This window comes from Euleptes europaea, chromosome 11, assembly GCF_029931775.1.
Source record: "Euleptes europaea isolate rEulEur1 chromosome 11, rEulEur1.hap1, whole genome shotgun sequence".
NCBI lineage: Eukaryota > Metazoa > Chordata > Lepidosauria > Squamata > Sphaerodactylidae > Euleptes > Euleptes europaea.
The window spans coordinates 76,001,858-76,025,723 of record NC_079322.1 but is presented as its reverse complement, the minus strand read 5'-3'; the positions used below and the strand labels follow the sequence as shown (position 1 = coordinate 76,025,723).

General features: G+C 45.1%; 1 protein-coding gene across 1 annotated transcript; it reads left to right on the top strand.

The window, feature by feature from the left end:
* The first annotated feature begins 13,754 nt into the window (after nt 1–13,754).
* On the top strand, nt 13,755–19,686 carry IBA57 (iron-sulfur cluster assembly factor IBA57). Its single transcript, XM_056857145.1, has 3 exons — nt 13,755–14,041; nt 16,432–16,778; nt 19,292–19,686. The coding sequence occupies exons 1-3, from the start codon at nt 13,755–13,757 to the stop codon at nt 19,684–19,686; spliced, it is 1,029 nt and encodes a 342-aa protein (XP_056713123.1).
* The last annotated feature ends 4,180 nt before the right edge of the window (nt 19,687–23,866 follow it).

Genomic DNA, 23,866 nt, shown 5'->3' with positions numbered 1-23,866 from the left:
GCGGGGGAAGGGGGCTTCCCTTCATCAAGATGGGACGTGTTCACAAGAGCACCCTAGCAAAGCATGTTGTTTTGTTAGATAAAGGCCCGGTGTTTCTGCCAAGCGGTTTCAAGCAGTGTGTTTCAGGAATGGTTTCCAGTAAGTTACCAAGGGGCTTCTCCCCACCTTACCACCCCTTGCCCACTCTTATTCCTGACGTGCAAATATCTCAGTATCTGGAAACAGTGGAACTTTTGCACATTTGTCCTTACTCCACAGTGGGGGTTTGTCCATAATGTACATCATCATTTTTTCAGGCAGATGTTTGGGATTTATCCCCTACCAAGTGAGGGGAAGGGATTTCGATGGCCATGTTTTGTCCTCAAACTCAAGGTTGTGGGAGAAAGCATTACTTCTCAGGAGATCTGGGACCCTCCAGTCCCTGTTCTGCTCAGTTCGGCTCTCAGGAATAGTCTGCATTCAGAATTGCTCTGTCAGTCCCACACGGTGTCCAGCTTTTCTCTGCCTGACTGTTCCCCTTGCCTGTCCAACTTTTTAATGCTGCCTCTCCCACCGTGCCTTTCATCTTTGCTGCTTCCTCAGTGGTCCCATTCTCCTCTTGTCATACGTATGTAAATGCCATCAAGTTGCAACTGACTTACAGAGACCCCAGCAAGGGGCTTTCAAGGCAAGTGAGAAGCAGAGCTGGTTCGCCATTGCCTTCCTTTGCAGAGCCATCCTTGGTGGTCTCCCATCCTAGACTTATGGTGACCCCAGCAAGGGGCTTTCAAGACAAGTGAGAAGCAGAGGTGGTTGGCCATTGCCTTCTTCTGCAGAGTCTTCCTTGGTGGTCTCCTAGACTTATGGTGACCTTAGCAAGGGGCTTTCAAGGCAAGTGAGAAGCAGAGGTGGTCTGCCATTGCCTTCCTCTGCAGAGCCTTCCTTAGTGGTCCCCCATCCAAGTATCAACCCTACTTAGTCGACGAGATCTGACAAAATCAGGCTATACCATGCCACCTTTCCTCCCCTCCTGTCTTAGATTCATAATAATAATTGCCTCCCTCCTGGTCATGCCTATATGAGAAGATGCATCCCATCTGGTTGAGTCTTGTTAGTAGTGGCAGCTCCCTTTCCTTTGTGTAAAATCATGTGGGTGAAAGAGAATGGTGCAGTTTTATGCATATATCATCCAGGAGGAGCGCCATGTAGATTCTGCATCAGAGGCAACGGATATTGAGGTGCGTAAGAAGAGGTGCCTGTCGGCCATTCCCTGGGAAAATCATGACTCTCCTGAGCAACTGTCTGTTCCGTACATCCTCTTGAGCTGGGCTTGTGTTTCAAAGCTTGTTTTGAGGACTAAAGTTACCCTTAATTGAATGAATTTTTAACTCGTTGGAAGATGAGGCACCTGTAGGAAATTGCCTCTGCATCTTACCCTAATGCTGAACTTGCTCAGAAAAGGACCACTCTTACATTTAGTTCTTCAAACACAAAAGGTATACTAACATGTATGCACAACTAACTGTCTAATGCAGGGGTGTCAAACTCATTTGTTATGGGGGCAGGATATGACGTAAATGTCACTTAGCGGGGGCTGAGCCATGCCTCACCAGCCCAGAACGAGAGTGCATGAGTGAATGGGGGGGGGGGGAATGGCAAGCTGATAGTGGTCTGGCCAGCCCAGATCTGGAGTGGAGAGGGTGGTTGGCTCGCAGGCCAGATAACAGCTCTCATGGAGACAGATTCGGCCCGCGGGCCTTATGTTTGACACCCCTGGTTTAATGGCTTCCATAAGGCAGGAGTTAGCTTTCAAAAGCAAGAATGAAACCCCCAACCAAGGACTTCCTGATCTATTGATGTCTCTGGGATTCCTACCACTGACTTCAGCAGAGTCGCTGCTTCAAAGGTGTCTAGTGTTTACTCTTTCCTTGATTGGCATGAAACCAAGAAATTGGCAGGATCAAAGAACCTTGGATATCTTAAGAGTACTCCTTGTATCCTAAGGATGCTTTCCTTCAGCATCTGTTTTGGTGGGAGGTGACAAAGGTTGTACCTCTCTGCTACAGTCCATTCTAAGGAAAAGTGCCTTCGGCGATACCAGGAGAATGGAAAAACATCTCGCATCTTTTGTTGTATCTCGATAGAGAGCAGCCAGAGATGAATGCTGACGAGATTGTTCTCGTTTGCTTTTGTAAAAACAGATAGGCATTCTAGGGCGCTTCTTGGAATCACAATTAGGAGTTGCAGTTCGGGGAAGACAGCCTGTAACAAGATACTTCCTACAGGAGAACTCGTGTTCCTGTTTAAGGCACGGTACCATCCTCCCCCTAAACTGACCTTGTTTAATCCCACTGGACTCGCAGTGATCAGAACAGGAATCACAAAAGTTTAAGAGGTTTTTAGCCATTTCAGTCCACAGTCCGCCTAGTCCAGCATTTTCTTTCCAACAGCAGAGAGCCAAATATTTTTTGGCACTCTTCAGCATCTGGTATTCACAGGTCCATTGTCTCTGAACATGGAAGTTCCATTTAGGCGTTATGGCCAATGGACCTCTCCTCCGTGAATTTGTCCAACCTTTTCTAAAGGCCGTCTAAGGTGACTGCTATGTCCACAACTTATGGCATTATATGCCAAGAATTTTTTACACACAGATTTGTGGAGATCGTTATAACAAAGTTGTGGTTCATTGTTATAAAGAGCTCCAGGAGGATCTCCACAAATTGGGTGAGCGGGCAGCAATGTGGCAAATGATGTTCATTGTTGATAAGTGTAAGGTGATGCACAGGGTGGAAAGAGTTGACAAAGAACTTTTTCTCCCTCTCCCAAACAAATAGAACTTGAGGGCATCCAATGAAGCTGATGGGCAGTAGATTCCGAGCAGACAAAGAAATACTTCTTTACACAGTGAGTTATTAAAATGTGGAATTTGCTGCCAGAGTATGTAGTGATGGTCACAGACATAAAGATTAGACTGATTCATTGAGGATGGATCTATCAGTGGCAACTAGCCATGGTGACTAAAGGGAACCTCCATAGGTAGTAAACCTCTGAATCCCGGTGCCAGAAGGCAGCATCAGGGGAAGGCTTTGGCCTCTGTGCCCTGTCGTTGGACCTCCAGAGGAGCTGGTTGGCCACTATGTAAGATGGGATGCTGGACTAGATGGACCCTCACTGGTCGGATCCAACAGGGCTCTTCTGATGTTCTTATCAGAGGAAAGCCTCACCTCTGTGCTCTGTTGTTGGACCTCCAGAGGAACTGGTTGGCTACTACAGGAAGTGCCTGTAGTTTTGCCAAAAACTAGACCATAATGTATGTTACACATGTGTGTAAGTTAGTGTAAAGGCACTTATTATCTCTATGTGTAATGAAATGTCATGCTTTAGGTGGTTTGTACCCCAGAGAAGTTAAAACCAAGCCCCTGGGTGCTGTTTGGAGGGTGATTGTATTGAATGCAAAGGGGCAGTCATGTTCACATGAACACATGAAGCTGCCTTCTACTGAATCAGACTCTTGGTCCATCAAAGCCAGCATTGACTACTCGGACTGGCAGTGGCTCTCCAGGGTCTCAGGCAGAGGTCTTTCCCATCACCTACTTGCTTAGTCCCATTAATGGGAAATGCTGGGGATTGAACCTGGGACCTTCTGCATGCCAAGCAGATGCTCTACCACTGAGCCACCATGCCTCCCCTGTAGCAAAATAAAACAGAAGTCCAGTGGTGTCTTAAACTCTGACATTTATTTCAACAGGAGCTTTCATGAGTCACAGCTCACAACTCAGCTGTGACTCACAAAAGCTCCTATTGAAATAAATGTTGTTAGTCTTTAAGGAGCCCCTGAGCTTTTTGTTGTGTGTTGAAAATATCCGAGATGCCCCTGACAACAATCAGGAATTGGGGTTGAAAATGAAGTCCGTGTGAACATGGGGGGGGGGGGGGTGTTCACCAAAATTGTAGCTAAGAGCTAGGCGCTTAAGCCAACTTCAAATGGGGATTTATTTATTTCTGGAAGTAATAAATACGGAAGTTGTAATACTGGTGGGATTGGGGAGAGGGGCTGTGGCTCAGTGGTAGAGCCTCTGCTTGGCATGCAGAAGGTCCCAGGTTCAATCCCTGGCATCTCCAGTTAAAGGGACCAGGCAAGTAGGTGATGTGAAGGACCCCTGCCTGAGACCCTGGAGAGCCGCTGCCGGTCTGAGTAGACAATACTGACTGATGGACCGAGGGTCTGATTCAGTGTAAGGCAGCTTCATGTGTTCCTCCTCTCCCCCAATCCTTTGTACTTGTTTATGATTAAATGGACAAAAGGTTTTATTGTCCTTTTAAATATCTTTTCTTACGCAGTTACCAGCAATATCTATGCCCGTGTGGGACCCACACAGACAAAAGCCATGCGGGATGGGGCTGCCGTGGGAAGGGGAATTGGGCACAGGAGCTGAAAAGCTGGAGGACTCCAACCTCACATTTTGAAGGAAAGTTGGAGCACACCTGAAAATGATGATGCCAAATTGAAATTCATGTGTGTGACATTGAGGAGTGAAATGTGTGTGAATGCTGGAGCACCTGGCCAGCCCCATGACCATTTTGTTTTTTTATAAATGTCATCCTAGTGAACTAGGATGGTGCAGGAATGCCATGGCTGCCGTCTTTGGCCCAGTTAAGGTACACATATAAAACTTGTCATCTTCCTTCTACATTCCAGTGTAGCTGTACTGAACGCAGAGAGTGAAGGATGATGGGAAGTGTTGTTAGGTTGTGCATGCGTGTAACTAGATTTGCGCATGGTCTATAATATCAATGTGTAGCTGCAACAGAATGCATAAGGAATGAGTTCATTCCTTATGCCACATGGCATTTTCAATGTTAAGGAAATGGGCTATTTTTCAAAGAACAAGAAAAGCAGAACAGCAATCCAGAATACACCAAAATGTCTAAGAATCCATATTTATTTTTTAACGATAATGGTTCCAATGCTAGGGTTTCTATCCTAGGAAGTCTGGGAATTGTAGCTTTCTGAGGTAGAGAGAGATGTTCCAGAAAGAAACCATAGCACCCTCACTACAATTCCCAGACTTTCATGCAGGGCACCATGACAGTTCAAAAATGGTCCAATATTTAGAAGCCAAAATAGAACAAGGAACAAATTGTCTTTTGCTCACATTCCATTCCACTGGAAAATACTTGAAATTTGTCTAAAAGGCCATAACAAATCTATACTGTTATGCAATTTCTAGATTTTTTTTGTACTAACTTGTGTTGTATGAGAAACATTTTGAGTATACAACTGACTGTTTGTAAATATATGTCAGGGCAAATGTTACCGCCAGATTGTACTTAGAATAGAATGATAGAGCATTTAAAGAAAAAATAAAAGAAATGCAGTGGGTTTGGATGTTCCATTTCCAGTACTAATAAAATGGAATGAAACTTTTGATTTGTTTTTCATATGGTGGAAATGAGGTCTGTCTTTCCACAGGTGTTGGCTTTGATTAGGATACTGTACAAGCACATTTTAAATACATATATATATAACCAGAAAAATACTGATCCAGTAAAACAGAGAGCTCACTGTGGGTATTTCAGCCATTAAGCAAGTCTGCCTTCTTCAAGATTTCATAACTGATATGGAAGATGTGCATCCCCACAGTATGAATGCAGGCTCAACAGATTTGTAATGTTTCCAGTTTCTAACCAGCCTCGGTCACAGAAGAGAGAAAAGCATTTTTAAATGTCAAAAATGTATACTTGAACACATGAAGCTGCCTTATACTGAATCAGAGCCTTGGTCCATCGAAGTCAGTATTGTCTACTCAGACCAGCAGCGGCTCTCCAGGGTCTCAGGCAGAGGTCTTTCACATCACCTATTCGCCTAGTCCAGTGATGGCGAACCTTTTAAAGACCGAGTGCCCAAACTGCAACCCAAAACTCACTTATTTATTGCCAAGTGCCAACACGGCAATTTAACCTGAATACTGAGGTTTTAGTTTAGAAAAAACAACTCATACATTAACATATTTTGTCTTAAAAGAAAAACACAACAACAGAACTTTCAATGATACAAACAACTTTTTATTGAAAGGTAAAAGTTTGCATTTGGCATGCTTTTGAACAATTAATGTGATTTTTGCTGTTGTATGCATGCTGATAATTTGTCTAACCTTGGCTCATACTTTGTAAGTTTGAGAGCAACACACGCAGCACTCAGGTCATCTGTTAGTCTGTTTCTGGTGACAGATTAATTACCTGCTGGGTAAGTGGGTGTTCCTTTCAATAGGGGATTTCACTGAAAGGTGCGAGGCGCCGCAAAGCCTGCTCTGTGGCCCGAGTGCTCTGCTCCCCTCCAGCTATGCCACGCTGCGAGCTATGCTCCCCTCCAACCCCACCACGGGAATCACCTTCGCCACAGATTCAACAGGCTGCCATCCGTGCCGCACCCTCACGCCGCATGTGAGCCACCCTGGTGAATGTGACAGGGAAGGGAGGAAGCGTTCCCATTGGGCTGCTGGGCAGAGGGGCGTGTGATGTGAGAAATGCCCTCAGGTGCGCATGGAGAGGAGGAGGGGAGCAGCCCAACCCTGCGTCCCTCTGGCTTTCTAGTAACGAACTCAGGCGAACTCTGTGCTGGGGCGGCGGTGCACGTGCCCACAGAGGGCTCTGAGTGCCCCCTCTGGCCCGTGTGCCATAGGTTCGCCACCACTGGCCTAGTCCTGGAGATGCCAGGGATTGAACCTGGAACCTTCTGCATGCCAAGTAGATACTGTACCACTGAGCCACAGCCTCTCCCCATACTTCTATGCTGGTTAAGGCATATGCAGGAAAATATCCTTTTGGACTAGTTGAACGAAATCCAGGGTGGGTTTGATTTAAAGCAAATCTATTTAAATCACTAGTCAGGCTAGTTTTTAACAATTTAAATCACTAGTGAGTAAGACTATATTTAAATCATGGTTTTCTACATAAACATCACTTCTTATGATATTGTTTCATTTGGGCCGCCAGGCCTTGCATTTCTTTGCTGCAGTGTTTGCATTTTGCACACATGCCTGCCTTACCCATAGGTAGACGAATTCCATTAAGATATTCCCAAACTGGGTCTCTTTTACGGTCTGCTGCCATTATAGGTTTTTTCCTCCAGGGAGAGAATATTGTGATAAACCTCAGGGTATACACAAACGTAATGGAATCTCAGAGGGGCTATTATCTCCCAGCAGCCCTGGCTTTGGAGAGGCTGGCCTTCCTTTTTCTAGAGGGGAGGAGGAGAGATACAGTCAGTGGGCCTAGGCTGCAACAGGCTTGCAGAAAGGCCAAGGAGAAACAGGCTTGTGGAAAGCTGGAAAAGGGGAACCAAGGACTGGAGCAGAGAACTTCAGGGATTCCTGCTGCAGGACTGAAGTTCCAGGTAGAGACTTTATTGTTTGGACAATGTCAGGCAAGCCCTGGGAAGAAGGGCCTGGAACCAGAGAACTCTTATTAGTTGACTGGCAAGCACTTCAAGGTCTCGCCAAGGACTTACAGATCCCAGTTACTATTTCCACCACCACCACCATCCCTTTGGATTTGCTTCTACATTCACGTGCCTATTCAGTACAGTTAAGTGTTAGTGAAGTTGGAACCCAGTGGGATTGGGAAGAGGTTGCCAGCCCTGAAGTGCCTTCAGCACTTGCCTCAAGTCTGAGTTGCACAGACATGCAACTGACTTGCACAATTATTACACGAAGATCCCAAGACTTGTGGAGTATTCTGCTCACAAGGTTGCACTTTCATTTTTACTGCTTCACACTTAGCTACTTGTGCAGATCTATTCCACTCCAAACAATCTTCATTGAACCTCTTGGAACTTAGCATTTAAGAGGTAAGGGGTTGATTCTGTGTATATAAATTTGCAAAGGAACAATGGGATTTTCCTCAACACTATTTTATAAAAAAAATTCTGTGAAGAAAATCTCTGCAGACACAAATTCACACTTTTGAGAATTGCAAAAACAAGCATCTGTGATTATATCTTCTCATTAGAAAAACTGCCCCAAATAATCTTACAGAAACCTCTGGAACAGCATGACATTGTGAATGGATTAATGGAATTCATTTACCAAAAAATTTAAACATTGGATAAATATAAAGCCTCATGCTACATAATTAAAGACAAATCCTTATTTCCTGATGAATACCGTTTGGACTATAATGTAACAAGTAGAAAACTATCTTTAGAAAGATTTTTCCTCCAAAAGCATTTTATTTTAAAAAATCCAATTTAAATTTTAAAAAATCCAATTTTAAATTTATTTTTAAAAATCATTTATTTTTATCCACTTTGACGAAATTTAATTCTCACCCCACAATGCACTGAGGGCTGATCTGCAGAGTTGGAAGTCTCTTGTTCCAGTCTTCCTGTACACATGAATCTGCTAGGCAAGTTGAGGCGAGCTGTTATTTTCTGAGTCTTGCATCTCTGAAACAATTCACCCTTACTCTGTATGGTTGTACTCTTGAGGACTGGTAAAATGAGGGTGAAAGAGGTCCAAATGCTCAAAAAAGCAATATATAAGCTGTAAAGACAAAACTGCCTCTTTGTAAAGCAAAATACAAATTTCAGTGGCAATTTACCTAGGGAAGCGGGAGAGAAGTTACCACTTCAACCTCCGCCCCTTTGTTTTCCTAATTGAAACCTGGCTCCCTACTGTGTTTATTAAAATTTTCAAAGACATTTCAAACGTAGTTTTAAAGGACACTCAAATCCAACTGGAAAAGACCATACTGCCGGGAAAAGCTGAAGGCAGCAGGAAAATTGGAAGACCCAACAGGAGATGGATTGACTCCATCAAGGAAGCCATGGCCCTCGGTTTGCAAGACGTGAGCAAGGCTGTCAGCAATAGGACGTTTTGGAGATCATTCATTCATAGAGTCGCCGTAAGTTGGAAGAGACTTAACACTCGCAGTAGAAAGGTAGCCTAGCAGGATGAAAGTTTCTCCCGTTTCATCATCAGCTGTGCTGGCTTGCTATTTGTAGAGGCATTCAATTATTCTTAGAATGTATATGTTTTATTACTTTATTTACTTTATTACAGATCGTAAGAGGGAGGGCAGAAAGGGATGAGTCGGTGCTCAGCTCTCGTGGCCCTTTCTTGAATGCCCAGGGTAATGCCCATCAATTGCCACTTTGGGGTCAGGAAGGAATTTTCCTCCAGGCCAGGAATCCTTCCCTCAAAAAAAAAAATCACAATGTTTATTATACTACGATTACACCTCAATAAGAAAATAGACAATAAAATTTAATGCGGCAAAGTCCACTTCTTTATCAGATGTAGTTATCCCATGACAGCCAAAGAATCTTGAAGAGTAGAAGTCTGCTAATGCCAAGTGCCTTTAATACATGCTGATGGCTTCCATAGTACTGCTTGTTAAATGTCCATGGAAATTCATCCTTCTCCAGCAGTCTGATTTCTTCACAGATAGGATCAGCCTCAAGCTATGGTCCTTACACAGATAACATTAGCCTGAAGTAGTCAATCACTGTACTTTTGTGGCTAGGTTTTTAGATTTTGTGATTCACTAAAAACCATGTTACCATATTTAACCAGCTGCTGTAAGTCAGGATACAACATATTTTGAATGGAAAAACAATTCCTTTTTAACGTAAATAGTTCAGAAAATAGTAAAATGAAAAGATATATGCACAATATATACAAGTTACAACAAACTATAGATCCGAATAGAACAGTTACAAAATAGTTACCAACCCATCATTGATCATGCCAGGAGAGAGTTGTCAAGCCAAACTGCACGCAAGCATATTTGGTAGAGAATTTCCCATGCAGACAGCACGCAAGCATGTCGGGAGGATAATGTCCCAATTTCTCTTAATTTTCAAGCCCTTTTTATTCAATTTTGGAGGCTGGTGCTCTGGGAACCAATGGGATATCGTTATGGGAATATTGTAATTTTCCCAACTTCAAAAGACTTGTGATGAATGGAATCAGATTAAATGTCTGTTCCCAAGTATCTACCTTTAACCTTGATGTCATAAATTGATGGACGGCATCAGGAATTGTCATATAGACAACATCTTTCTCAAAACATTCTTAACATCTTTCTCAAAACATTCTTAAGGTTCACCCATATTTCTGTCCATTGTCTGGTTATTAAGTCAAAACATCCTCTAACCTTAAAGTTATATATAATTGCATGTTGATTATACTTAAAAGGAAAATAATATCTTCAAAATCCGTCTAGCCAGATCAAAAGGCAGAAAAGCCTCTTTTCTTTCAAGTAACACAAACAATGCTGATTTCTGTAACTTGGCATTGCTCCTAGACTATCAGCTGGTCAGCTGTTCTAGCTTTTGTGTGATTTCACTTCTCAGACAGTTACATAGCCTAAACATGAAAGAACTGAGAACAATGAATTAAAAGTCATAATATGTCAATATCTATAAGCAATATATGGAAACCTACAATATATGGAAACCTGACTCCTCTAGACAAAAGCTGTTGTTATATTGTGCTACCAAGAGAGTAAAAGCCAATTATTCTTCAGAAACAAAACGCATCAAGTATTATTTTGAAAAGAAAAGCAAAATAAAATTGCTTGCTGGACTGTTGCAACAACAATTATCTAACAGTAATAACAATAGCATAATATTTTTTTTGGATCAACTAAAAGTCACAATAGTATATCACAGTCCTCTTTCTCAGGTCATATGAAAAGAGGGAGCTAAGAAAACTTGGGCATAGATAGTGCTGGTAAAGAACATAATCTACACCCCGTCTGCATGTGTTAAAATGTCAAATTATAGCTTCTGTCTTTTTCTAAAGTAAAGTGGCCACTGCTTATTTGTTACAACATGAATCTTATGCAACTTAGTCAGCAAAGAATTTCCTATCACTGTCACATATTGCAAACAGGGCACCCCACACTACTTTCCTTGCCAGCAATAACCTTTCCTTCCTCCCTCTCTGGTAATAACACCATAATTCCGCTAGTGTGTGACAGAAACACAAATGAACCTACAAACGGCACACTGGAAAAGGGCCACAGCCTATCATGGCCTTGACTGCAAAAAATGAAGGATCCACAAAAATGAAAATACAGTTTTGAGAGCCCTGCTATATACCCTTTGAAGATATCGCATATAGAAATAAATTTTGACTGTAGCCTTGATAATTTTTCAGCGTACATTTTCATATAAAATTTGTCAACACATGAAAAATACTTGCTGGTACTCTTGGAAGGAATAATACGATGGACAAAACCCAAGAAATCAGAGGGCGTATAGGACAAGGATGTAATGAGACAGTCTTAACAAACTTACCCTCCACCAAGGAAGATCATTTCAGAATTTATTAGAGCCCAGACACGGCACAAACTATTTTTTTCAGGTCAGTTATAAAAACATCAGCTCCAGCACTAGACAGTGTGTTATTAGGCGAGAACAGGCTTTTATTTTCAGTAGTAATCAGTGGATGTGGTAAATAGCATATGTCAGTTTCATTACAATATTTTTCCATTTGGCAGTTAACATTCTTACGTTCAGATTCCATAACCCGAGGCTTCTTGCATGGCTTCCGAAACTGTTTTGGTAACAATGAAGACCAAATTATAACAACATTGGGGAATGCTCGTTGAAGGATACCCAAGTCTTTTTGCATCCTGGTAACAAGCGAACAGCGATTCTCTGAGAGCAGATCGGTTTCCCCAACGTGTATTACTATAACAGATGGAAAAGGGCGGTAAAAATATGCTTGATGCAGAAAAGGTAACAGATCATCCCACAACATTGAAGTGTCACATTTCCAATACACAAATGCAGCTGATGGCGGGAAGCCCAGCCGCAACCCATAACTGCTGTGGTTGGCTCTTATGGACGATAGCGAAACCACAATATTTCCACATATCCAGATTTCCTTTTTTGTAAGTTGCTTGCTTCCAATACCCTGTACTGGAGGCATGACAGCTACAACAGCATCACACTCCTTGTTCACAACCTTTGTTTCTTCCTTCTTTTCTTCCACAAGAGGAACAGACCTTGGGGTTTCTTGGCCAGCCTTTCCATGGCACAGTTCCAGGAACGAGTCTGGTACGGCTTCCACAGCCTCCACTGCTGCTGGACCAAGCAAGCCGCGTCTACCAGCAGCTAAAACTGCCTCCAAGGCTTTAAAAATGGAAGGCTTGTTGGAGTCATTAGGTTCAGGTGGCTCGCCCATCTTTTTCGCTGGACTCCCACAATGAACGAGGTTGTCGCTATTCCTTTTCCTGAAGGGCTGCATTGCTGGAAAAGGCTTTTAATATTAGAGCCGGTATAACAGTCTTTAATGTAGACAGACAATGGTTACTCTGCTGTGAGGGGAAAGGGCGAAGCACCACTCTCCTCCCCAGCTCGGAACCATCTCTGGAGAAAGTTGCTGCAGTCGCTTTTCCGTTGGCGGGATGTGACATAGGCTGGTCTTCTTTATCTGCCCCACCTCCCGCCAGCTGTTCTGAACTCAAAGAACCACTCAGCAAAGGCTGGTCATCCACATTGCTTCGCGCTCAGTTGCCAAGGTAGAGAAAACAGAATAAAAGCGATGAGTTGTCATCCTTGAAACGCCTCTCACACAGCGAGTCTTCCAGGCCAAGGATCCTGAAGGGCTTTTTGCCTTCCTCTGGGCAGAGAGCAAGGGTCACTAGGGGAGTGAGGGGGAAAGGTAGTTGTGAATTTCTAGATCTGTACAGGGGGTTGGTCTAGATGACCCTTGTGAATTTCTAGATTTGTACAGGGGGTTGGTCTAGATGACCCTTGAGGTCCCCTTCCAGTTCCGTGTTTCTACTTTTTCAGTTTTTAATTAGCATTTACAGGTTTTATTACAAAGAAAGTATATAGCCCAAGAAATTGCAGAGCCGTTTTGAAACTGTTCCCCCCCCCCAAAAAAAAATGCTGACTTTTGGCCAATATGAAGGTAGGGTTGCCCAGTGGTGGCAGGCAAACCCCCAGCAATCCACCCCCCTGCCCGCCGACCAGTTGAGGGTCGGCAGGCAAATGTGCACGCGCCCGTACACACCGCTGCATGTCATTTGTGGTCTACAACAGGAAGTGCCGCATGGCAAAGGGCCTTATACCACTCAGACTCCCAGTTTGAGTGGTCAAGGGCCGCTTGCGATGCGGCACTTCGGGGGGGAAAGCATTGAAAGGGCCCTTTGCCACTCAAACTGGGGGTCTGAGTGGCACAAGGCCCCTCATGATGCGGCACTTCCGGTTGTAAACCGAAAGTGAGGTGCGTTCAGCTCAGCCCCTAATGTCTCCCGCCGGAGGAGAGGGGGGACCTGGCAGCCCTACAGCAGGGACTGCAGACTACAGCTCTCACCTGCAGACTGCCGCATGTGGAACTCTTTGCCACAGGGTGTTGTGACGGCCACTAGCTGGAGATAAGCTGTGATCTTGGGAGTGTGGCAGCCGTACCCCGAGGAGTAGCCACAGAAAGAAATCCCTGATATAAATCAGGAAGGGCAGACCCCCAACAGCACAGCACAGCTACCGCATACCGGAAACAGTCCGCAGCACGAACTCTTGGAGCACGTGCTTCCGTCGCGGCCAGTCTCCGCCCACTAGTCTCTGATTGGCGGGCCGCTCGGAGCAGGAGTCGGCGGCGGCCCTTCCTCGTCACTCTACAATCAGCTAGCACAAGGCGTGGGCAATGCGCATGCGCACTCTGTCCTATTACACCGCCTCACTGCCCCTCCGCCACACACAAGATGGCGGTGGCGAGGGCGACGCCTGACGCCTCGGAGGTCTTTTCTAGGCCGCCATGCTGGTGAGGGCGAGGCGGGCGCTGCGGGGCCTTCCCTGTGGCCTGCGCCTGACGACCGGGAGAGGCCTCGGCGGAACGGGGGCGGCGGCCGACTGCTTCCCGCTGAACCGCGCTCTGCTTCGGCTCCAAGGCCGGGAGACCGAGGCCTTCCTCCAGGGCTTGCTGACCAATGACGTGACGCGGCTGGCGGCGCTGGGCGGGGCCCCGCAAGAGGCGCTTCGCGCGCAATACGCGCATCTCCTCAACGTTCAGGGGCGGTGCCTTTATGACGTCATCCTGTACAGGTGAGCGGAACCATCTGCGGCTAACTGAGGGGGGGGGAGGGAAGTTGGAAGAGCACATAAGCAAGGGAGGGGGAGGCTGGAAGAAGCAGATCGGCGCATCGTGCAGGGAATGGTCCCAATCCCATACCTGTCTACTCGGAGGAAACTCCCACTGAGTAGCAATGGGGCTTTCTTGCAAGGGTTGTGTATTGGGGGGATAGGGGTGGTGGATCAGTTGCCAAGACTCTGCTTTGCATGCAGGAGGTCCCGGGTCTTGTGTGAGTGGTAAGTGCCTAGGTCCTAATTAAAGCCAGATCAGTGATTCCTTCAGAGACACGACACAGATGCAGTTTCTGGTAGGTAGCCAGATTGTGATTGCTCTGTTCACCAAACTTGCAAAACATAATCCCCATCACTTACGTGCTAGCAGAATAAAGATTTTTGTGAGTCTGGAATACCCACCCAGCAGAGAGGGTGCCTGTTCTGTCTCTGCATGATTGAGGGGCAGGTTAGTGTAGTGACTAGAGGGGTTTTTAGAGCGCCTGCTTGATACACAGAAGAAAAGTTGGGTTTTACACCCTAGTTTTCTCTTAAAGAGTCTCAAACGGGCTTACAACTGCCTTCCCTTCCTCACAACAGACATCTTGTGCGGTAGGTGGGGCTGAGAGAGTTCTGAGAGAATTGTGACTGACCCAGGGTCACCAGCTGGCTTCAAGTGGAGAAATGGGGAATCAACCCTGGTTCTCCAGATTAGAGTTTGCCGTTCATGTGGAGGAGTGGGGGATCAAACCCAGTTCTCCAGATTAGAGTCCACCACTATAACACTGGCCTTGGCCAAATATCTCCCCATCATATTTTCCTCTAAGAAATAACTGCTCAGGACCTATGGGTCATAGGAGCAAAGGAAGAAGAAGAGTCCACCACTGTTAACCACTACACCACGCTGGCTCACACAGGAAGTCCCAGGTTCAGTCTCCACTTCAAGAATCTGATGTAACAGGTGCCACGGAAGACCTGGCTCTGCTTGAGACCCTGGTTAAGTGACAGTAACTTCTGGGGTTGCTCATCCATTGGAAGAACGGGTTTCAGGTTTTAAAAACGCTTGTTCCCTTGTTTAGGTTGAGCAGGAGAAAATCTGGGGTTTGGGGGTAGACCCAGCCTGGAAGCCAATAGGTCCCCTTGGGAGATCAGTACCCCACCCCTGCCCAAAGTCTTTGAACCCAGTCAGTTTACTTTTTGAACATAGATACACAACATAAACATGTTGTGAATGTTGCATGCGCAGTTAGACTTCTCAACGATAACTGCAAAAGCTCAGCTCCCTCCTTATTGTGGGGGGAAACCAGCTGTTTACATGTGTGCTCCATTCACGATTGATGGCCCTGGTCCTGAATATTGACATTTAGTCCTTGATCATTTAATACCCAAAAGTTAAAAGTGTGAGCCTTTGATTTGGCAGGAGGCTTTTATGCACCCATAAAGCAGGGTTACAGAGACCCTTTGTTCTAAACTGTGGATTCCTATGTGGAAATTAGTGTTTGGCAGCAGTCTCACAGTATTCCCTATTACTATGTATAGGTGTGAGAGCTGGACAATGAAGAAAGCTGATAGGAAAAAAGTAGATTCCTTTGAAATGTGGTGTTGGAGGAGAGTGTTAAGGATACCCTGGACCGCCAAAAAAGCAAATCAGTGAGTTTTAGATCAAATTCGGCCTGAACTGACCCTAGAAGCTAAAATGACTAAACTGAGGCTGTCATACTTTGGACATATTATGAGAAGACAAGGGTCTCTGGAAAAGACAATCATGCTAGGAAAAGTTGAAGGCAGCAGGAAAAGAGGAAGACCCAACAAGAGATGGATTGACTCTATAAAGGAAGCCACAGCCCTCAGTTTGCAAGATCTGAGTAAGGCTATTAAGGATAGGACACTTTGGAGGACATTGATTCATAGGATCGCCATGAGTCGGAAACGACTTGACAGCACTTAACACACGCACACACAGCAGTCTCACAAGAACCACAGACTCCTGACTTTGGAAGCAATCCTAAACAGGTCTGCTCAGAAGTCCCGTTTTCTTCAATGATATTTATTCCTAGGAAAGTGTTCTTAGTTCTGTGTGCCCTGAAGATTGTCTGTTGGTTTTTGTTTACCATAAGTCTATAGTAGTATAGAGTCTATAGACTTATCCCTGGTGATCTGTTCTTATTTTCAGCATGACTGTTCCCGAAAACAGTTGTCCTTGTGCAGTAGAAACTCCTTTGTGCAATAATCTGAGCTATCAAGACTCCAGTACAATGTTAGGGGGAATGAATAAAGCAAAGTCACAAGGAAGAGGCTAGAATTAGGATGAAGGTAAAGGACTTGTATCATTCTCCCACCAGGATTGTTTTCAAATCCTTGATCTTTTCCAGGATTCATGAAAGCTCTCAAGAAGAGGCCCACGTTCTCTTGGAGTGTGATGCCGTTGTCTCGGACTCCCTTCTGAAGCATTTGAAACTGTACAAGATCCGAAGGAAAGTGGCCATCACTCCTTGCCTGGACCTCTCTTTGTGGGCTGTCATCCCAAAGGAGCCGTCCGAGGGCGCTTCCCGTAAGCTCCAGCACCACACCGGCAAAGCGGTGGTTGTGACGTCAGACCCCAGAGTAGACGTTATGGGTTGGAGACTGATAACCAGCCAAGGCACAGACCCTCTAGAGATTGTTCCCGGAAGCCAGATTGGAAATATCAAAGATTATCATAGGCACAGGTACAAACAAGGTAAACCTTTCTCCCTTAGGGAACATTATTTCTGCGACAGGACAAAATTGAATAGTTGTGTTTTATGCAGTGGGCTTATAAAATGATAATGTTTGCATGACAGATTCAAACCAAATGCATTAAAATTCTGTAGAGGGAATAAATGCTCCTTAGTTACATTCAGATCCCATTTTCCTGTCATTGTGGTTTTCTACATGCAGGGAGTTGCATCTGTGTATAAGGGAAGGGAAGTATTCTGACATGCATATCTGTGCACCCATATACTTCAACAGCCTGAACTTCAGGAAAAGTTTTATTGCTTGACTCTACCACCACCCCATGTGCACCTACACTTGTATATCTTCAGGAAATGTAGCTTATCTCTGCGTGACATGTATCTTTAATGGCACGGGAAGCCTTCGAAATGCTTTCAAGTATTGCCAGTCTTTTAATCTTACACACAGAGAGAATCCTCCTGGACTTGATTAGAAACATTGCTTTACAAATCACTTCCTGTGACTGGGTTGTCTTTTTTTAGTAAAGTTTTCCACTGTTTTAAAAATAGTTCTTTAATGGGAGTGGCCGCATGTCTATATCTTGGAAGTGCCTTCCTGTATATTCGGCGTCTCTGTTTTGGGGTCATCTTAATGCCGTTTATTTTGCCCATTGCTCTGGGGGGAAGAAATATCTTAACCATGCAAGTCTGAATAGAGTCAAGAACTATTTAGGGGTGAGGCAGTTTGTTGGCTTTGAATTCCAAGACAGGGTGGTGGGGATTGGGGAGGAGGCGTTCCAAAAAACCCTGGAGGGAGGAGAGGGGTCATGGCGCAGAGGCAGAGTGCATGCTTTGCAAGCAGGCGTTCTCTGGTTCTGTTCCTGGCATCTCTGGCTTCAAAAGGATTGCAGGTCACTGGTGTTGAGAAGGAATTCTCTCTGAGAGCAGCTGCCAGTGAGTAGACCAAAATGAGCTAGATGGACTACTGGACTGCCTCCAGTAGTGGTTAAGATCGGTAGTTTGGAGTAGTGGAGTCTGATCTGGAGAACTGGGTTTGATTCCCCACTCCTCCACATGCGTGGTAGATGCTAATCTGGTGAACTGGATTCGTTTCCCCACTTCTCCACATGAAACCAGCTGGGGGAACTTAGGCTAGTCACACACTCTCAGCCCTGCCTACCTCACAGGGTGCTGTTGCGGGGAGGGGGAGGGAAGGTGGTTGTAAGCCATTTTGAGTCTTCCTTAAGTGGCAGAGAAAGTCAGCATATAAAAACCAACTCTTCTTTTTCTTCTAATGTCATATATTCAGATGTAGGACTCTTACAGGCCTCTCTGCAGATGTTGGAGTTTCAAATGGAAGCACAGTTTATGTATATTATTATTTTACCATTTTACACCCAGCATTGTACTGACAGAAGGCACCATTTTCCTGTGCTTTTGTTCAGCTCTTTTTTATTTCAGCGGGGATTGCGAAGAAGAATGTTCTGGAGGATTGGGTCCACAATTCGCCAATGATGTTCAGGGGCAAAAGTAAGCTGGTATGGGGCCAGAGAGCCAGCATGGTGTAAGTGGTTAAGAGTGGCAGACTCATCTGGAGAGCCGGGTTTGATTCCCCTCCTCCACGTGAAGCCGGCTGGGTCCGATTGCTACGCAGAGGCAGGCACTGGCAAACCACCTCTGAACGTATCTTGCCTTGAAAACCCTACTGGGTCACCATAAGTCAGCTGTGACTCAATGGCACACACACAGACATGAGCCAGAACAGAATGCCGTTAATTATTGACTGTTCTTTTTCTGCTTTTTGGGGAATCAGCTATTCGGCTTTGGGCAGATTCCCAGGTTTTTATATTCGGTCTACTTAAAACCTGAACATTGCCGAAACGGCTAATTTCAGGTTTATTTTCAGTTTGGTATTTCAATATGTGCAACCCTAGCTCAGAGTTCTGTCCCGGACTACCAAGAAAGAAAATTAAATGCTGGAAAGTGTCTGAGGCCCCTTAGTGGCTGTTTGCTGGCTCTTATGACTGTTTTCAGCCAAACTAGAGTAAAAACGCTGTTCTGTCCGAACTTTCTCAGCCCCACCAACGTCACAAGGTGTCGGTTGTGGGGAGAGGAAGATGATTGTAAGCCATTTTGAGTCTCCCTAGAAAAAATTGGGGTATAAAAAGTAACTTTTCCTCTAATTTATGGGTACCACAGAATAGAAGTAGAAGAAGAAGAGTTGGTTTTTATATGCCGACTTTCTCTACCACTTAAGGGAGACTCAAACCGGCTTACAATCACCTTCCCCTCCCCACAACAGACACCCTGTGAGTTGGGTGTGGCTGAGAGAGTGTGACTGGCCCAAGGTCACCCAGCTGGCTTCGTGTGTAGGAGTGGGGAAACCAACCCAGTTCACCAGATTAGAGTCTGCCGCTCATGTGGAGGAGTGGGGAATCAAACCCGGTTCTCCAGATCAGAATCCACTGCTCCAAACCACTGTTCTTAACCACTACACCACGCTGGCTTTCCACTATCCTTACTTGACTCTGTTTTCCAGGCATCCCTGAAGGCATTAAAGACCTACCTCCTGGAATAGCCCTGCCTCTGGAATCCAATCTGGCCTACATGGATGGCGTCAGCTTCACCAAAGGCTGTTATATTGGCCAGGAGCTAACAGCCAGGACCCACCATATGGGTGTCATCCGTAAACGCCTTGTGCCAATAGAGCTGGCCGTAGCTGTGCCTTCTGAAAGCATCCCTGACGGTGCTGAGATTGTAACAGAATCGGGAAAGTCGGCTGGGAAGTACCGGGCTGGACTTAGTGAATTTGGGATCGCATTGCTGCGACTGGCGAACATCAACGAACCACTGCGCCTGAAACTGTCAGGGGGCGCAACAGTGAATCTCACTGCTTCCATTCCCAAATGGTGGCCAAAACTGACTAATGGTTAGAAAAAGCTTGTGCTGAACATCACATGCCTCACTGAGGGCACCGCTTGGAATTGAAGTTCATCCACTCTTCCATTGCTTTCGTTCAATTATTCATCTGATCATCTTGTGCAACTTAATTATATTTCAGCAGGACTTGTGCAAGAGAAGTTCCGTGTGGAATTATGCCCATTTTCAATGTCATGTATCAGGGAGGACTAGATAATGTGCACAGCATAAATTCTTTTAGGAGAACTCAGTTTTCTTCTTTTGACTCTAATATGTATGCTTTTTTGGGGGGAAATTTGGCAAACAGCCTTGTTTTTTATCCACACCTTCCTTCCTTCTGGAAGGATTCAAAACAAGCAAAATAGGAGGTGAGCTCTTCAAACTCCAGTAAAGTTGCTAAGTTCTTGGATCACATATTTGCGTCGCAATGAAGAGCCAGGTGCACAGAAGCCTCCGTGTCCTTGTGTTGGCCTCCAGTTCCAGCAACTAGCACAGGTGTGTCTGTCTGAAGGTGCCGCTTCCAGCCTGGGCTTCCTTCTGTGTTCCCGCTTGATACATGCCCTTGAAGTAACCTTCATTGTTTCTTGCCAAAGAGAAGATGGAAATTATTGCATCACTGTTTTGATTTGGCGGGGGGAAGACTGGTAGTTCTGGTTTGCAATTGAGAGGGGGGATAAGTAAAAAGGAAAATCAAAATAGAGGTACAATATGATTGTATAAGAACTTGCTATCAGTCTGTGACTAGACTTGAGATAGCTACAAAGGGACTGTGGAATAAATCCGTCTCCCCTTGCGTTGACTCAGTGGCACACTTTTTTTTTTTGCAATTAAAAATTTATTTTAATTAGTATTTAAAAAAACCTACCAACCTGACCTCAAAGGCCCTTGGAATTATATTTAGGAGAATAACTCAACTGTTGTTTTTAAAAGATATATAACACACCACCTCTGCTTTATTTTACAAAATACGTTTTTCTTGATCTTTGTGGATGCAAAATGCCTTTCCGTTATTTTTCTCACGGCTCACGTGTAAAGGAAAGGTGTATCGTTCTGGATTTTAAATTTCAGAATAGTTACAGTTGGCTTTTAATATATTCCCTTCAAATGTGGGTGTGTGGGGGTTTTATTATTATTATTATTATTATTTAGAATTTTGATGACAAAATCTTTAGGCATATTAGTTCTAGTTAACCCTCAGGAATTGTTTATAGTTAAGAAGAGTGATTTAATTCTGCTTTAGGAAAAGATTCAAATTGCGTTGCATAGGGAGAGATTTTTGTAAGGATTTGGGGTGGGCAATATTTTTGTCTGCAGCTGCTGCCGTTCTGAGTTCCTCTCTGCACAGCTAGCAGTTGGCTACATCTGGTTGTGCAGCTGTGTATAGTTATGGACATTTGTATAAACTACAAAAGAGAGCAAGTGTTCCCCCAGCCGACACGTGAATCCATTTAATCAGAAGGCTCCTGGTGACTAAGAGCTAGTGAATGGCTGCAGCAATTTGCAAAGCTTCCCCTCATGTGGCAGCTTTTTCTGGTTCTCAAGCAGCATAGAGGAACAAAGGCAAGTGTAACACTGGGTTAGGTGGGCGCAGAATATGACAAAAATATCCTGCTTCAAGGATCTAAAGTGAACGTTCGATATAGGCTCTAATTCAACCCACAGATTCTAATTCAACACAGTGGAATCCATGTGTTCTTCTCCAAATCCAGTAAAGAAGCAACTTGGTAGCCCCACGTTTGCTTACATACGCATGTCCCTCTCTTAGTGTGGTGCTGGAAGGAAATACGGCAGCTAGAACTGGAGCTGCTTGCTGGTGGAGGAGATGGGCAGTTGTCTCCATCTTTTTCCACCCTTCCCCATAATGGCAGATTGATGGGTCAGGCTGATCACCCAGCAGTAGCACTGCCCAATGAGCTCACATCCGAGGGGACATCTAAATTATACAAAGAACAGACGTCAGGTCGGAAACCACCTGGCCTGACTCTCATCCACACATTCAGAGGGGCAGTCACCTTAGAAAGGGATAATTGAGGCTCCGGGAACTGTGAGGGTGGGGGGCTTCAGGCTTGCGTCCTGCTTTGTTTCCACCAATGGAAAACATTGCCCCTTTCTCAGGCTTCACATGTCCTGTGATCACATATCTCCGGAAATGTAGAGCCTAAGAAGGAGGTCTAACATGCTGTTTCCATTGGCGAAAACAACCCGGGAGGGAAGTCTGAAGCCCCTCTTCCCCCTTGAAATGCTTGGAGCTGCACTGGATGTTGGGGTGGTTTTTAAGCTGAGCCTCCCCACCCCCCGGTGTGGCTGAGCGTTGGGTCAGGGGGTTCCCAACCGGTGTCACTTGTATCGTTTAGCCAGACCCCAAGACGCGGAATACTTTTCCGCAATTGCCTGATGCTTCAGGAAATAATCTTACTCTCAGGATTTGGAACAAGGCATGGGTTGGGCAGACATTTGGAATTAAGGAGGATGTATTTGTAGGACACATCTGAGTAGCTAGTTTAAGGGGGCCAGGCCTAAGCCCCCATACAAGGTCACTTTATCTTAGCATTAACGTGAAATAAAGTGTGTCCGTGAAAAGCAATCACGTGTAACAGATACTTCACACCTGACTGTAAAAACTACCAAGGAAGCTATTATTAAATGATCTCTGTGTTAAAAAACAAACAAACTCTGGCTGATTTTTGTGTTTTTAAGTTGTACGTGTGAGTCCGCAGGGCAGGCAGACAGACTAGAGGTTTGTAGTCAATATTGTTGCCTGGTTTGTACTCAAAACAGCTTCCCCAGATACTGGATGGGAAAGTCTATTCAGTTCCCTTTCAACCAGCAATAAACTCAGAAGTCCCCTTGGGCAAGCAACAACAGGGAGACATTCCAGAAGAACAATGAAGAGTCTTTCTGACACCTTTAAAATGAGTGAGATTATTGTAGGATAGGTTTTGCAGGCTAGAGGCCGCAAAATCATATGCCATGACAAATTCTGTAGGAAAGGGGAGGTGGCTTGCTTTCTGCTAGCTCAAGCTGCTACATTGGCAGCTACCTACCTATTTCAGTACTGTTGACAGTTGCACAAGAAGAAATTGATCCAGTTTGTGGTGTAGTGGTTAGGAGTAGTGGACTCTAATCTGGAGAAGCAGGTTGGATTCTCCATACTTCTACACTTGAGCAGCGGACTCTGATCTGGTGAACCGGTTGGTTTCCTCACTCCTACACATGAAGCCAGCTGGGTTACTTTGGGCCAGTCACAGTTCTCTCCCAAGTCTCAGCCCCACCTACCTTACAAGGGTTTGGGGAGGGGAGGGACTTCAGTGGCGTACAATGCCATAGTCTACCGCCCAAAGCGGCCATTTTTTCCAGGTGAACTGATCTCTTGTCACCTGGAGATCAGATGCAATAGCAGGAGATCTCCAGCCAGCACCTGGAGGTTGGCGACCCTAGCTGAGAAGCCGGAATGGTGCAGTTAGGCCAAGACTAGGGATCCCCTGCTCACCATGGCACACATTGAGTGACCAAGAGCCAGCCATTCTTACCTAACTTTACCTCACAGGATTGTGAGGCTAAAATAGAAGAAGGAGAAATCCCATGAACTCCCTGAATTCCTTGGTCTGAAACAGAGCTGCCAGGGCTAACCAGGTACTAGGTCACCTAGGCGCAAGGAGCGTATGATGGCTTCCACTTTGAGTACCAGTGAGAAAGTCGGACTATAAATACTGGAAAAGACAATGATGCTAGGAAAAGAGGAAGACCCAACAAGACTGTTAAGGATAGGACTTTTTAAGGAGCAAGGCTGTTAAGGATAGGACTTTTTAAGTAAAAAAGGTAAAGGTCCCCTGTGCAAGCACCGGGTCATTCCTGACCCATGGGGGGACGTCACATCTCGACGTTTACCAGGCAGACTGTGTTGAAGGGGTGGTTTGCCAGTACCTTCCCCAGTCGTTTTCCCTTTACCCCCAGCAAGCTGGGTACTCTTCTTGGAGGACATTAATTCATAGGGTTGCCATGAGTTGGAAGCGACTTGACGGCGCTTAAAATGCACTCAATGAGGACCCACCTCTTGTGTCTGACCAAGTGAGCTCTACTCTGCAAAACCAGATGGCTACTGATTTATTTTCTTTTGTATAATGTCCACTCATTTGCTTGGAAATTTAAAAATATTTAATTCATTTATACGGCATGTGTTTGTTAGTGGAGAGTG